The sequence below is a fragment of the Clinocottus analis genome, unplaced genomic scaffold (genome assembly GCF_023055335.1).
Source record: "Clinocottus analis isolate CAN_PGR_092001 unplaced genomic scaffold, fCliAna1.0.p SCAF_19, whole genome shotgun sequence".
Lineage (NCBI taxonomy): Eukaryota > Metazoa > Chordata > Actinopteri > Perciformes > Cottidae > Clinocottus > Clinocottus analis.
Window position 1 is genome coordinate 3513034 of NW_027175920.1, and position 16959 is coordinate 3529992.

The window sequence follows — 16959 nt, forward strand, 5'->3', positions numbered from 1 at the left end:
GACATGACGTCTCTTAGCTTGTTCAAGCGAGCCTTGAAAAAGCAGAGATGTTAGAGGACGGCTGAGCTTCACAGCCTTCAGGAGCAACACAGGGTTCAGCATCTGGACCACAGACACTTTGATATGCAGACTGGAGGGATTGAACCATTACGGGACAACCTGCTCTACCTCCTCAGCCAAAGTCAATGTAACGCACGAAGCGACCGTGGGTTTAATGATTACAAGTGAACTATAATTTATTCATCCACATATCTAGTGTTGCAACAGTTCTATTTCTCCTTTCTCCCAACATTTTCATACAGAGATTACTGAGGTATAACATTAACTTTCTATTTGTTATCGTAGCGGATATTCTGTTACTATTAACCAGAGCAGCAAAATAAATAAAAAAACTGTATAAAAAATGATTTCCTCAGGAGTCAAATCCGCTTTGACTAAATGTTCTTGTGCGGTGAGGAGTTTGCTGCCAACACATTTGCAGCATTGCATGCTGGACAAAGTGATGCTTGTGGAGTCTCATCCAACCTTCTTATTTTTAGATCACCAGTGAGCCCAGACCTCTCTGTGTCAACAGGAAAATTGTTTAATGGTAGCAATTGATTTCTTGTGTTATTCTCCCGGGGACGTTAAGAGTGTTCTGAAAACAGACGAGTCGTTGGAGGATAACTGAAGGGGAAGCACCTGAGTTATAATCCGTTAATCCTCTATATATACACGGCATATATTACAAACAACTCAAATGAATGAAAGCTGATTAGATCCCCACATATTTAATGTTGTATTGTGTATTAATCATTGACATTTCATGAAAAAGGGATATTTATTGACAAACATCTTGAATTACCGGTCATAATGAGTCCTTTGTGTCTGAGCAGGTGTTATCAAAATGGAGGGTAATTTATTCTTGGAACAGAACAAAAAGAAATATTCACGTTCAAGCACAACACTTGATAAGCAAACACACAATCTGCAGACGCACACGACTTATTCAACAAATAATGACATCACCCCCCCCCCCCCCCCCGCGTCAATCTCCGAGTGGAGAGATTAGAGGGAGTGCAACAGAGAGCGCTAGAGAGACAGACGACACAAGAAGAGAGAGTGCAAGAGAGAGTGAGAAAGAGGTTTAAATCCTTAGTTAAGCTCTGGGACAGCAGCAGATCCCCTTATGCAACAGTCAGGCTCGCACACAGCAAGCACACGCACACACACACACACACACACATACATGTCCATGCATTGCTGAACATGAGACACAATGGCCGCACACAAGCCGGCATCAGACACGCTGCATACATCTCATGGCGCAGACACACGATCACGTGGGGAGGAATCCAGTGGTGAGATCTGCAGCGGGACTCGTATGACAGATCATATGACACCTCAGGTGTAAGCCCTGAAATGAGCGCTGTTATCAGATGAATAACGTGAACACACAACAGGAAGAGAGAAAATAATTAACCCAACACCCGCAGGTGCCGTGTTTGGAAGAGGAGATAAGACGTTTGGTAGATGTTTGTTAGTGTAGGTCCCTTCACCGTGGATTAAACAAGACTTGTATGTACATAACTTATATTGCCTCCTATTTCCGGTTCAGCTGTATTTTCCTTTTTGGCGCATGAAAATGAAGTTGGCGACTATCGCCCGATTGCGATTATTTAAGGTGGCCGCGGCCATTTTGCATACATTTTCTCGAGAAAAATGAAATGTTGCAAGTGTTTCAACAAACAGGAAATGGCTGACGGGAGATTCCATTCGCTGGTTAATCTGCAGCTATTGATAATAATGGATTTATTGTTGTCGGCAGTAAAGACAGTGACACATGTCAGTGGATGTTCTGTCTTACTTTGTCACATAGTTTTTCATTTTTTAGAACAAAAAAATCAGTTTTGAAGACATCACTTTGAGCTATGGCATGATTTAATGCCGTTTTTCAATTTAATTACTTAATGAACCAGTAAAATAATGAAAATAATCATTAGTTACATCCCCTTACGTTAAGGAATGTGAAGCTAAACATAATAAAAGGCACAGAGAACGTAGCACAGGTGCTCATACGTGCAGTAGTAACACCGTTTTGTGACATGTAGATCACATAACAACTGCATGGGATTTGTGACCTATAAACGCCGCTGGATTCTTGATGTCTACCCTTGAAAAGGATGTGCTAATCCCCAAACGTAACCTCTTGCATAACGGTGCATCTCGGCGGGGATTTCAGCCGAAAGATGGACTCGGAGTGATTTGGAACAGAGTGGAGCAAATAGACAGCACCATCATTGATTTAGTGCCCGCCATCCTGAGTTGGCACGCCAGCCCCGAAAAAGAAAAACGGAACTGATGTGACGTCAACGAATACTGGACACTCGAGCTGCGAGTCGCCTTCGAGCCCAAATCACTAAGAATTACTACTTCACAGTTTTTGAAGATGAGTTAAACCATGCCAGTGATGAATATCAGGGTATAACATAAAGAGAATCTCTTTTTTTTTTCTTTTTTTTACTGCATTTACATTTTATAGAGAAACATCCACTAAGACACAGGACACATTATTGCATTATTGTCACTATTGTAGACTCCACATAATCACAGGCTTATATTCAAGATATGTTTTATTGTCATATGCACAGATAACAGACAACTTATTTTGCTAAGTGCTCCTCACACACAGATTTACAATAAACTAAAGGTAAAAGAAATAGATTTAAAATTAAGAATACAAAAAAAAACCACTATAAATGCTAATAGTATAAGAAAATATATATAAGGCACAAAAATACAATAACAGTATTGCAGTATCAGTTTCACTGAGTGCATAAAGTGCAGTGTGAATTGTTCGATAAATATATATTATAATATATTACCACTATGATTTGTACTCATAAGCAAATTTGCCCAGTGTGCGAGCAGAATTAGGATTAAATCCAAAAGGCTTTTGATTGACAGACCTGATGGATTATAGTTAACGCAACATTTACTAAGTCCGGTGTTGGCAAAGCAATTAATTGAACAGGCTGTTTAATATACACAAGGATGTTGTACGACAGATTTTATGTTTCCAATATCTCGCGCTGCGGAGATTTCTATGGTTACCGTTCTACTACCGTGTAACCATAGCAACAGATGTTTCAATGGTTGCAGTGCTGCTTCATTTTTTTTTTTGGTGGGAGCTTGTAAAACACTGCACGTCGCTTCGAATCGATGTATACGTTTGATAAATTAGATTACGCAGAGCAAGCTGGTCCTTAATCTTTACTGTTAACAAAGATGTTAAGATGGCGACGAGTTTAAAGGCTCAATTTACCAAAAACTACATATTTATCGTCTTATCTGTCGTGCAATAGTTCCACAATTGAAAATAATAATTTGTGTAAACTGAACCTTTAACCTTCACTCTTTGTTTTGCATTCTTTTGTAAGTGATTATTGGACAGAATAGCAGCTCAACAATATTGTGGTTTTGTTGTCAGTAACCACAATAAGTGTTCTTTAGACTTGCCACAAAATCAGATTTCACTGCACAATTATCGCGGCTATGAGAATTCATGATAGCTATACGTTATCTCAATATCCCTAGAAAAATAAATAATAATAATGCTATTATTAAGATAGGAATACTTTACCCTCAAAATGACCATTTGTATAATTCCTCTCCTTTTGTTTGAGGGAGAGCGCTTTCCCCGCGAGCCTCCACGGTGAACAAAGATTCTGCATAAACGGTCGCATGCTCAGAAACACGACTCGCCCGTGCAAGTTTGGACTTGTCCAACGTGTTTTAAACGGTATAGTTTTAGAAGATACACGCGTTTGGTAAGTGGTGTGCATACGACTGGATGAATACGACTTGGACTGTACTGTACAAGTTGAGTGAGAGTCTGTACGCGGATGTTTGGCCGTTTAACTTTTATGCGAGCAGAAAATAAAGTTTTCTTAAAGAATTCAGGGTGAGCAATGGAATAGCGAGCGGCCATTGTGTGGGTAGAGTAGTCCTTTAAGGTTATTAGCTCCACCTGTGCCTTTCCTCCTCTAAACAACCAACATGTCTGCTGTGAGAAACTCTACTGCATGGAATCAGCTTCCAGTCTCCCTCTCTGTGATTCTCACAGCTCACCTGTCTCTATTTAACTGCCACATGAGCCCAACCCCTCAGCAGGTAACTCAAGAGAAAACAAACACTAATACGCATGTCCTATTGTGGAGAATTGAACATCCCTCAGGCCGTTTAATGTAATCAAGTCAAATGAGGGTTGAACTGACCTGACAAAGGTGCGTCAAATAGTTTATCATAAAACGGTCTGATCATTGCGGGTCAGGGTTGGGCAATGTGACAATACAAAGCGTGAGTTTGCTATAACTGTGACTTAATGACTACTTTTTTTGACAATATTACATTTACAATATCAAGCATCAATGTCATTAAGTACCTTTCAGGTGTATAATTCCCCCTTTAAAGCCCAGCATTTAAAATGAACTATTTCACAATAGCATTGCCAGAGAATGCGCTTAGTTATATAAATATTTAGGGTGGCGACTAATGGTAATTGCTCAGTCTATTAAACGTCAGAACATGGGGAAATAAAGCTCGTCCCAATTTCGCAGAAGCGGAAGACCAAAAGATATGCAACCTAAAATTATATAAAACTGAGAAGCATAAAAATTGGCATATAAACCATTAACTTCCTCAAAACTGCCCAGTAATAGATTAATGCCTAATATTCAAGCACTAATAGAATGACATATAACAGAAGATTTGTATGTGGATCGCCACCAGTTAAATTAACTGCAACTTGACTTGGATTTAACCTGCAGTGGACAGACACACACACACACACACGCACACGCACACACACACACACACACACACACACACACAAACACGCACTCAGCTGCCCCGTCCCCACAACAAAAGATGGGAGGAGAGAGAGAACTGGAGAATCTAGTTCGCCTCATTAATCTTGTTAGTCCAATTAGGACACCGATACAGCCAGGGAGACGGATAACTTCACAAACCCTCTCGCACACACGCAGGCACGCACACGCACAAACACAGACACACACAGGAAGCTTGAGTGTGCATGTCTAGGGATTTTAAAATGGACTTCGGAGGGAAGTTAGCCTTACACATACAAGCTTAACTCTCTTGCGCTCGTCTTTTTACCACACATACAATCGCAGACACACACACACACACACTTCTGACAGAATGAAAACATACACATACACACACACACACACCATATGCAGCGGCACAGAGAAGCACTCAACCAAGCAGACAGGGCACTCAAAGCTTGTATTATATCAATACTGTGGAGCTAACCCCCTCCCACTCTCCGTCCATCTCGTTGGCTATCTCTGTCCGGCCAGACAGCTCTCTCTGTCTCTCTCAGGAGCGTTTAGTCTCAGTGACAGCCTCCCACATCCATCTGTCAAATAACAAATTTCGGGCTTTGGGAGCGCTCGACCACATTCACACAATAACATGTGTGTTTCTGTGTGTGTGTGTGTGTACATGTGTGTGTGTGTGTTTGCCCTGCTTTCTATCACTCAGTGGTGTGTGAGCGTGTCCGCCTGCAGACACACTCAGGAGGCCCATGCTGAGTGAGACAGCATGAGAGTCATGCATCTTTAATGTAACATCACAGATGGCTAATAATGTAAGAGGAGCTGAGCTGTGTAGCAGTGGTGAAAAGGGGGGAGGATGGGGAAGACTCAACAACCTCCCCCCCCCCCTACACCCCCCACCTCCTCACCCCCGCCCCCATGCCACAAGTGACAGGTCCAACAGTCCAGAAGCATCAACACTAAACAGGAGGAGAATTTGATTTCAGAGAACAGACATTCCCGGATAAATCTTCCTGTGCGTTCAGTCGTCTTAGAGCTCACACACAACCAAGGCGAGTGTGTGATATCCAGATGGACTGGCAGACGGCCTGTTGAGCAGCCGCTGTAGATCAGACAGTCAATGCTGTTGGATCTATCGAAATGAAAACACATTTCATGAAGACTCACGCCAGCGAAGGAAACCCCCGCTTCTAACCGTGATGGGATTTCGATTGCAATCATTTTCTATAAATTCAGATCTCCGCCTGAGTCAAAAATATTTTCAAACACGCTTGTGTCAAGTTTGGACACAAACTTAATTTGTTTGATTAAAAGGGAAAAGGGTGCAGTAAAAAATATGACATTATGGTCATCGGTAGTGCTGCTTGCAGCTATCTCAAGCAACACTCCCCCCAAATGACTTCACGCTTGACTTTGAGCTTCGTTGGGTTCTCAGCAATATGGCCGCCAAGAGGGAAGTCGATCGGATGAACGGTTGTTAAGAAAATCAAGACAATCCCTCCATTTGGTTGGATTAAAACCCTTTAGGGTCTTAGGCCTTTTTCTGGATTTTACCCATGTGTTACATCAAAAATTGCAGAACAATCTGGGCTCTCTATATAAAGAAGCACCATTGTCCTAAGGCCCAAGTGTAAAGACAATTCACTGGTTTATCGGGGTTTTGTTTTTCACTATTTGTAAGTCGTTTTTACCAGTGCCAATACAATACCTGAGTTTTTTGATACCTCAATGAACAAGTTCTTTTATTAAAACCAAAGAAAAGTTTTCTAATAGTCAATGTTGATAAAAGATTATCAGTCTACAATAGTACTCATCCTAAAAATCTTTATTTTAATAGGAAACTAGCTGGTCGAAAGATCAGAAATCCAGATTACCAATCTGTCCAGATATCAGATGTACTTTCAGTAAATGAGAGTTTAGTTACATTGTGCTACTGATAGCCTTTAAGATAGCGTTAAGAATCTAATTGAATCTAGGTTACAATTCAATTTTTGGATCACATGGTTTAAAAACTGCACTTTTCAAATCGTGAATTCAGTTGATGAATCTATTGTTCATCCCGACTCTTTCTATGACCGTTTACAATCTTCCGATATGCAAAAATAGACATACTCTAGGTCACAGAAAGAGAGGCAGTGTGCATGTCACCTGCTGTCCTGGAGCTCTCAAATATCCTCCCATTTCTTGCCTATCACAGACAACATGTATTAAACAGCCTCCAGAAAACAAACACACACACCAAAGGTTGACCTGATTTGGCCTCAGTGGGCAGAGCACCGTGCTTATCTTGTGTGTCTCTGTGTGTATTGTCAGGGTGGAAACAGCGCATCTTAAATCCAGTCTGTCCTACTTAACCAGCAGGTCACTGAGAGGTGGAGCCTATGATCTCATGCAGCTTGTTACGGTGAGGGAACTAATGACAATATATGATGACATGATATGTTTAACTTCACTTTCAATGGTTAGAAATGTGAAAGTGGCGCAGAAAAGGTCATCCACCTGTGTTTTCAAAGTAGCAACAGCTAAAAGTTAGGTTGACGTAGTTACTGTACGACTGTAGCTGGTGAGCGCACAGCTAACAATTGGCGAGCCGAAAAGACAGCAACACTAATCAGTCACAAAGACTGCTGTGCTGTAAAAAAAAAAAAAAAGTCAATATAGTTTCATAATTGTCAATGTCACAAATGTTCCTGTTCAGCTAAATCAAAGTTGATCAACAACGTTTAAGATTTGAGCATTTTTTACTCCGTCCCATCCACTGGTAATGAACTGATTTAAATGTGAAATTAAGCGGTTTTAAATGCTGGTGCGATCAGACCTTCACATACCAGTGGGTGACCAACACTGGCCGTGGTATCGCATTGTATAAAACTGACAATAAATATCACATCATTCATCATAATTATGAGCAGCCAAATGGGAGAAGAAACAAAAAAAAAAAAACGTGTGAAAAAAATAGCCGGAAATTGCTACCAACAGGTTTCACTCAGTTCAATCAAATATTAACATTAGAATAATAAATTCAGCGACATATAGAGTAGCTTTACACTGTTTGCATCTGTCATTTGGTAACAAATCACACACAAAAACGGGATGGGGACTGGCCTCAGATTGTAGTCCTTCTGTCATTAATCCTGGCTGCTGTAAGTATGAGCATGTGAGTGTGTGTTGATGCCAAGTGTCCAACAGCGGCTGGCTGACATCTGACGTGGTCCGTGTCCCTGAGAGGAAACGTTACACTGTGTGGTCATCGTGTCTTAGAAGCTCCTAGCAGCCTCCAGCTTGATTTATTTATATGTACACACAGCTTATTTCTACACCTCAGCTCCTGAGCTCCCTCCTTCATCACCGTCTTCCTCTTCTCCGCAGCCTTCTCCTCTTTCCTTTTTATGTAATTGAATTTCTCTTTCACCGACCCAATTCTCCCTTTTCTGGATTTTCTTCCTCCTCTGCTTTCACTCACGTCCTGTCTGTCTGTCTCCAGGACCTGCCTAATGACAAAAACCTTCATTAAAGACATTTTACACTCTAAAGACATATTTAAAAAACAGAAATAAAGTGGACTAAACCAGCATATTTCTAAATAGAATTTCAAAAGGCAGTAGAATTTTAGCTTCAATATTTTTTGCGGTGGCAAAAATATAAAACAATCCTCCAAGAGAAGTAAAGGGTACTAGATAGCAGCTAATGTGCATAACAGATTTGGTATCAATAAAATAAAGTGAATGCCCTCAGCTAACAAGCTAACAAACACGTATTAGCTTGTTAGCTACTTAGTTGACACAAAACCAGATACCACAGCTAACAAGCAAACCTTATCTTGCAAACAGAATCAGATACCACATCAGATAGTGCTGACAAACTTCTTTTGGTTTGTTAGACAACACAACAATCCGATAGCACCGCTAAAATCAGATGTCATAACAAGCAAACTCAATGTGGCTTGTTAGCTGACACAAAATCAGGTACACTAGCTAACAAGCTAATAAAGTGATTTTATCTTGCTTGCAAAATCAGATGCCATAGCTAAAGATGTGCCACGGGTAATCAAACCTTTCCTTATTTAAAAGCACAAAATACTCACACAACATTTGGCAAGGTGGCGAAAGATTATTCTGTTGCCAACTGAAAACCATAACAATATATATGAACATGTTTTAAGCGTGTACACAAACGGCAGCAACACAACAAAAAACGAATGACAGATGTGTCCAAAAGATAATAATAGCCCTTTTAATCATTAGCTGCATTGTGGGCACGTTGGATTCAACAGACAGCTTTACAATAACATCTGTGAGAGCAGCCAAATATAAACCTTCATTCTAAACAGCTGATTTACAAGTTAAAAAAAAAATCAACAATATTGCTGTACCACTGCTATACCATAGTCACCGCAGGAATGCAGAGACCCGGATTTGTTTACAGTGGTTTGTGGTTCACCTCTATATAAAGGCAATTGTATTTATACAACACATTTCACAAGTAAACTCCATGTGCTCAACATTAAAAGGTAGAAAAAACATAACTACACTACAGAACGTGGCAGAAGGAGTAATATGAAAGGGCTCTTAACTGAGTGCACCAATAAAATGTATGTTGTGTCAATATTTACATTACCGCTAATATTTAAGCTTTAATGTAGTGGCACGGCTTCGACAATGAGACGTTTAACTTACATAAAGAAATTGGGGTTTAAACAACGGAGTACAACTTGTATAAACCTGGCTTAAGCGTGGTGGGCTCACTACACATTGTTGTCATGTTGCGTCAAGCTCAGAGCCTGCAAACAAAATCTCCACAATTAGGCTAAAAGGGAATTTCCTTTAAAGAATGGACAAGAAACCTTTTACGTTGCTCTCCTTTGAAGGCCTTGAATTGAAATGATTCTGACTTCTCAAAGAGCCATCAAGGCGCTGCTCGACTTTTTTTTCTCCTTTCATCTTACCGCCCTCCATCTCCCCATTTCTCTCTGTGGTGTGTCGGTGGGTGAGAGGCTGTCACCAAGGGGACGGGCTGTCATTGTCGCTATGGGGATGGGCTCCACAGAGCATCTCAATTACTGAGTGGGACAATTAATAAGCATCAAAGCCTGGTTAATATTTCACCGGCGGCGCAGAGCGGCAACCTGGCCCACGGCGCTCGGGTCCACAGGAGATGTGTCATGGAGAGGTGGTGGAAGACAAAAGGGAGAACAGGAAGCGGAGAGGGTGAGAGGAGCAGTGCTGAGACGAGAGGGAAGGTGGGATGAGAAGAGCGAGGCAGCGGAAGGGAGGAGGAAGTGAAAAAGATAAAGCCGAGGTACACAAACCTCAGTGTTCATCTCAACGGCATACCGTCTATGTTACTGCATCATATTGAGGAATCTCACTCTTATTCTAATATCTTATCTTTTTTTTACTCAATTTGGTTTTTCATTTATATCATTGGTGCACTGATAGGGTTTAATGATGCACTGTGAGACGGCAATGCATCTAACGGTTCAATTTAGTCCGGACCAAAGAGGTGGACGAACTAACAGGCAGGCGATCTCTACCTGGCACGGCTAAAACGTACATGAAGTAGGTAATTTGGCAATTGACCATAGTTTTGATCATTATGAAGCAAACATTTTCTCAAGGCATGCTCTTTTCCCCAGCTTTTAAAATGTGAAACATTGCTTCTTTCCTTTGTTTCATTTCATTGTAGATGTATCTCTGCTTTTGGGACCGTTTGGATCTGACAAAACAAGCAATTTGAAGACGTCACCTTAGATGCAGGAAAATGTAAAGATGTTAATTGACAGAGCACAAATTAAATTGAAAGAATATTTATATGCAGTTAACGCTATTTATCATAAGAGTTAAAGTTACTGTCTTTAACCTTCATCACTTAAAAACGGCTTCTTTTTTAGGTGACTACAATATTTATTTTACATAACTTTACATCCATCACAAGAGACTGGGGAGTAAATGAAAGGAGGAGCAGCAGATGAAAGAGTGTAAGGTACACAAGCGAGGCAGGATAGAGGAAGATGATGGGTGAATGAAGGCAGGAGGAGGGGGGGGGGTAGCAAGGAAGACGAGAGGGGAATCACCGCTGGGTGAGGGAGACACGGGAGGCAGAAGTGGTGAGTAATGGAGTAATGGAGGGAGGGCGACGGATGGAAGTGGGAAGGACTGTGAGGCAGATGTATTGACGAGCCGGCAGGCTGATCAATGGGATGTGGTCAATCAACACAGTGATCCATATGCTCTGACCTCACTCTGGATGGCTGAGGGACGAGGTGTGTGTGTGTGTGTGTGTGTGTGTGTGTGTGTGTGTCTCTATTTATATGCCAATTGTATACAGATACAGTGTCGGATTACATAACTATAGATCAATTAAACCGCTCCTAACGAACCACACCGTCTAGCAACAACAAATGGCGTGTACTTTGACATCATATGTACATTAGCAAAAGCTTCATAACACTGTAACAGGATTGCAAAATGAAAATGAGCTTCCTCAGACTTCAAATATGAGATTGACTCACCACAATGACCATTTGTTGCCTCTCTTTTTGTACACTATGTCATAGTCATACATTAATCCAGCTGAGAGCAGAGTCTGTTTACAAACTCGGGCGTTGAGGAGTTCTTAAAACAGTATTGCCATGCTGCAAACATCTCATAATGCTGTAATAAGTACTACTAACATTTACTGTAATTGATGACCAAGATATTATTTTTTGTGTATTTGCATAAACTGACTCCACTGACTAACTACGCTTTGGAAAAATGGTAAACAATAAAGTGTATGTACTTTTTGTGTAATGAGCAAAAGGACACAAGCAGTTATTTTAAATGCGTGTCCACAGCTCCCAGAAAAACTTGTACGACTTCATCAGCCTTTCATGTAACGTAAAGCGAGACGAAAATAAAACAAAGCGTAGAAGTGGAACAAGATCACATGTTAAAACTGGAGACAAACCTCACAGACCCCAAACAAATAGCTCTTTATCCCTTTACATACAGATCTGTGTGTGGCAGTCCTTCACCGCCGAGATAACTGACAAGAAACCGTAACAAATGAAAGGAGTCTCTCCCACCGCTGCGCTACAGTACGCGCGTCTGTCAACATGCAGTGAGTGGAAACTTGTTGAAGACGTTGAGTCCGGGCTGTGGGAAAGGCTCACAATATCTACATTGTTTGTGTGTCTGCTATGTACATGCAACTCTGCAGGGGGAAAGACATGGGCACATCGTGAATAATGTGAGGGATCGAGGAAGGACGACCGGCTGGACCTCAGACGCACCGAATTGGATCGGCTGAAAGTCCAACCAGAGAAAAGAGGAGGACGAGCTGCAGAATAAACGTACTAAACGTTGTAAACAACAACAGAAGTGCCCAGAGGTCCCAATATTGAGATGTAAGAGGGGTTAGTTATCGTCCGGAAGTGACACTAAATACAATTTCTTTTAGTTTTGCAACAAGTTGCACTCATTCATAATAACAGTGTCTCGTTCGTCCCAGTGAGTGAAATGCACTGAAGTAGTAATTGTATAGATTTTAAATTTGGGAGAAAGACGTCAATGGTATCGAATCGGTGCTCAGTGTGAGTGTGCCCAGAGGTGAGGGATCAGAATGTGTTCCTAAAGAGAAAAATAGACAAATCAGTGCACCCCAATTCCTGAGCAAGGCATTGGAGAGCTCACTGATCATGCAGTTACACTGGGAAGCTCCCAGTCAGGTGCGTGCGTGTGTGTAAATGAACAGATGAGCAAACTGTCCGATGCCTCCCCAGTAACCACACGCAGGATCAAATATGCAAAGCAAACAATGCAACAGTAGGGTTGTTGTTGCAGAGACTGGGAGATGAGCGTTTGTCTTGAGGTCTGGTATCAAATTTGTTTTCACCTGCACGAACACATTCTTCACAAATTGACATGCAAACCTGTGACTCTGGGGGACGCCGAGGACTTCTGGCCGACAGCTCTGTGGGTAATTGAGACACACTTAAATCACATGGAGCACATACCCAGTCCTCAAAGTGCCTGGTCCCGTTCTGCAGCAGATCCTCCAGCTGGATGGTGCAATTGGCCACAAAGTCGTCGTATCCGATGGGAGCGTCGTGGAAAACAGACAGCTCCAGACACCTTCCCTCGCGGACCTCGGTGCAGAACTCCTGGTGCCAGGCCGGGCTGTTGGTCTTGGTCCTGGTGGCGGTCTGGCCGAGCCGAGTCTGGTCCAGATTCAGGGCCAGGTAAGGGTCCAGCAGGAACGAGCCGCTCTTCCCCACAGCGTGACGCAGTGCCCAAGGTGTGGGCTTCAGGTCCACTGCCTCACACACTCGCACTTTCAACAGGCCACTGAACACAGGCATGGCTGCAGGCTTTGTGTGTGTGTGTATGAAAGGATGGAGGTGTGTGTCTGTGTGTGTGTATGTGTGTTTAGGCTAGTCTGCCTGTTCCTGCTCCTGTACACAGAGTGTTTCCTTCCAATGAGCGGGGTCACTGCACAGTCCTGCTACATCCCATAATGCCGCTGGTTCCTTGGACTCTCAGTGTAGTACAGCCATGTCCGATCACTGTTATCCACACACACACACGCACACACACACACACGCGCGCACACGCACACGCACACACGCGTACAGCCCAGCTGATCTGTAATGGGCAGAAAAACGCAGTAACAACGCAGACTCACAGTCTTCAGAGGTCGCTCTGCTGAACACACTCCCAGCCGAGCGGCTGCCTTGTTTGTTTATGGTCGGTCCCGTGCGCCACACGAGATCCCCTTTTTCGGCGGAAACAGGCCGAGATTTAAAACAGCAGTGTGGAGGGTGTGTGTGTGGAGGGGGGGTATGCGGGTTTACGAACTCCGGTTGGTTCACGTGAAGCCCCGGAGAGTCCCCGCGGTCCTTGTGTGTCTCTCCCGGGTCAGGGTGGGAGAGAGCGCGAGCAACCGCGCCTAGCCATCCGGGATCGGTGCTCCGTTTCCAGCCCCTCGCTCGCTCTTCTCTGGGATAATCTCCTTGCTTCGACCTCACGGTACCGCGATATTTGCGCGTACTCTCGGAAAGCGGTGCCTTTTTTTGCCCCCTCAATGCAGTCTTTTTGGGGCTCGCGAGCACCCCAAATGCATCACGGTGCCTACGCTGCCGTTCGTTTTTTTTTTTTTTTCCTCCTCTCGGTCCTTGCGCACGCCCTCTGTTTCCCGTCCCCTCTCTCTCTCTCTCTCTCTCTCTTCTGAATCCGTGAGTGAGCGCGAGCTGCAGGAAATGCGCAAAACGCGTCACCCGCGCTGCCGGGCTCTTGCGCCGGATGAGAGAAGGAAGAGAGAGAGAGAGAGAAAGAGAGAGAGAGAGAGGGAGGAAGAGAGAAAGAGGGAGAGCGAGAGCGAGAGAGAGAGAGAGAGAGAGAGAGAGACTATGCGTGTGTACGCGCGTACAGAAAGAAGAGGTGTTTGTTTTGTTTTTTTGGAGCGCAAAAGACGAAGAGGGGGATGGAATTCACCCGCAGGCACAGTGCGTGTGTGTGTGTGTGTGTGTGTGTGTGTGTGTGTGTGTGTGTGTGTGTGTGTGTGTGTGTGTGTGTGTGTGTGTGTGTGTGTGTGTGTGTGTGCGTGCTTGTCTCATGGCCAGACAGCCAATAGAGCCAGTCAATCAGTCTGTCCTTATGTATGGGCGCGCACACACACACACACACACACACACACACACACACACACACACGACAGTCTGAAGAGACCGAACACATGTTATAACGACACTATTAGAACACAAGTTGCTGGAATCTGAGTATCTTGTGATATTACTGTGTCCCACTACAGTAACAGCTGAGGAGATATATATATATATATATATATATATATATATATATATATATATATATATATATATATATATATATAATATTACAGTGGTGGTTTTGGTCAGCAGGAAGAGTTGCTGCAACAGAAAGTTGCATAAACTGTGTGGGCTTGAGGGGAAGACCGTAGGTCCAAAATGGCTCACCTGTCTATATATGATGTCTTTATCTCTGTGTTATGTGATATGCTGCAATAGTAATCCTGTGTATTAGGTTATGTATTTGCTGTCGTTTTCCAAATGCTATTTTTTGTGTAGTAGCAGCTGTTGCCGTTTTGACAGCTGATGAGCAAATCACATAAAGTGACAAGAATCACAAGACAAAAAGACAAGTTAAGAACTTAATTGTCCGTACAGGTTTTAATTTGTGACATGCTTTTAAACCTATAATCAATAACTGTGTTTAGAGTTTGGTCATGGTTTTAGTTTCGTGTCACATGGCTCTTGCAAACATACACGACGTGTGACAGATCCATGGAGGCCATCACCATGATCCTCCACTTTTTGTCTGTCGCTTGATTGGTCGCAGTCCCAATGAATGAAAGGGGGTCGCCATAGGAACTGTCATTCTCCATCATGCATTGTGGCTTGAGTGTGCCCAGATGTTCCACTCACACACAAACAAACATGGAAGTTTGTTATTGTAATAACACAATTGATGAACAGTTTCAGTGTAGAACATCCACTTGTTTAGGTTTCTGTGAGGAGAGAGTATGCAGCTTTGAAAAAAAATAAATGTTCCGGCTCACTTACAGTAGTAAATCTCAAGATTAAAAAAAAAAAAAAAAAAACTCTTTATGCAGGAGTAAATTATTATTGTCTTATATGTCTTTAAAACTTGTATTGCACATGCAAATACGTCCACGTGCCCTCCCACATCTCGACTTGCAAAGGGGAAAAAGATCTAAAGTCTTCAGTAAAATAGTGAGCGTCGTAACTCAGCCCCTACCCGTCCAGCATCTGGCCAGCGGCGCCACCTGCTGGCTCGTGGGACGTATCGCCAGGACGATGACGTGACGTCACGGAACGCTGCGTTCAAGCGCTCCTCGGAGATTTATGATTCCACGGTGAGCGAGTGGATCTGTCACACGAGAGGAAATCATCTTTTAAGTTTAGTTTATCATAAAGAAATATGTCTGTCAGCTAAAAGGAAATACAAGGATACAATGATACAATGTGTATCTTTTGATTCACAAATCAATGTTTGTGAGTACTTATTTTATCTGATGTGTATTGCAGAAGTTATTGATATAAAGAGTTTTGTAAATATTCCAAAATGTTTTATAAAGGAAGTCTAATTAAACATGTCAGGTGTCAGGTATCTTGTGTGTGTTTCTTGATTCTTCTTTTTCTTATGCTGCTTTAAGTGTTCATTGTTGAACTGTAAATAGCAGACCATCTAGTTCCTGTTTATTTACGTTTTGAGAAAAAGGTTGAGGCAGAAGAAGATTGTATTCGTCTCCCTCCTCTTTTTAGTTGTGTTTTGACTGTCAACCCTTTAATTATTCTACAGTGAGCAGCATAAATACATATAACGTTGCATGTTCCAGGACCTAAGTTAGCTAACATTTAACCGTGTTCCCTTTATCAACTACCTTTCCCTCCACGTGTTGTACTTATTCCCTTCTGTTTGCAAAAGCTTTTGTGCAACATATTAATTGTGGCAGTTTCATGAGCTCCTCTCTGACGAAAAAGAGCAAACGAGACGAGCGCGCAATTTCCTCACCTCGTGCCTTGCAGGTCAACTTCCGGTTTTCTGCTTAACCCGCCCACCTGGCTGATATCGCACCAATGAGGGCATGTGATTTATTTGTCCCAGGTAAGACTCAGCAAAAACAATTGTTTTTTTTAGTTGTTTTTTTCAATTGTCTTGCGCAAAAAAAAAATCCAATTCTCCCTACCTCCCCCACACACACACACACACACACACACACACACACGCACACACACATTGTTAAAGCATCCGTTCAACACTATTGTTATCAAAGCTTAGGTGTTGTTTAAACTGTTTATTTTCTGGACATTTTACTCTACTTTGCCCACTGGGTGGCGCCACTGTGGCGGATCCAGAGTTTGGACACGGCGCTCCAGAAAAAAGTCTGTATTTATTTCCCCCATTTTCAGAGATAAATACGTCTTCTTACTTTGCACATACAAGTATCTTATATGAATAAATCATTACATTTTTAACAATGTGTGATTTGGTTTTGTTGATGTACAGTGTACAATCATATCTTTAAAAAAATAAAAAATAAGTAGGAGGTTACTTAAGAGGTCTTAAATCTTGATGCT

At 42.4% G+C, this 16959-nt stretch overlaps 1 protein-coding gene across 1 annotated transcript in view; it reads right to left on the reverse strand.

The window, feature by feature from the left end:
- The window catches only part of prkcea (protein kinase C, epsilon a), a 31065-nt gene extending 17012 nt beyond the window's left edge, over positions 1–14053 (reverse strand). The window contains exon 1 of the mRNA XM_068582579.1: positions 12838–14053. Coding sequence (XP_068438680.1) covers positions 12838–13182 — 345 coding nt within the window. The 5' untranslated portion in view covers positions 13183–14053. The remainder of the gene's footprint in view (positions 1–12837) is intronic.
- Positions 14054–16959: the final 2906 nt, after the last annotated feature.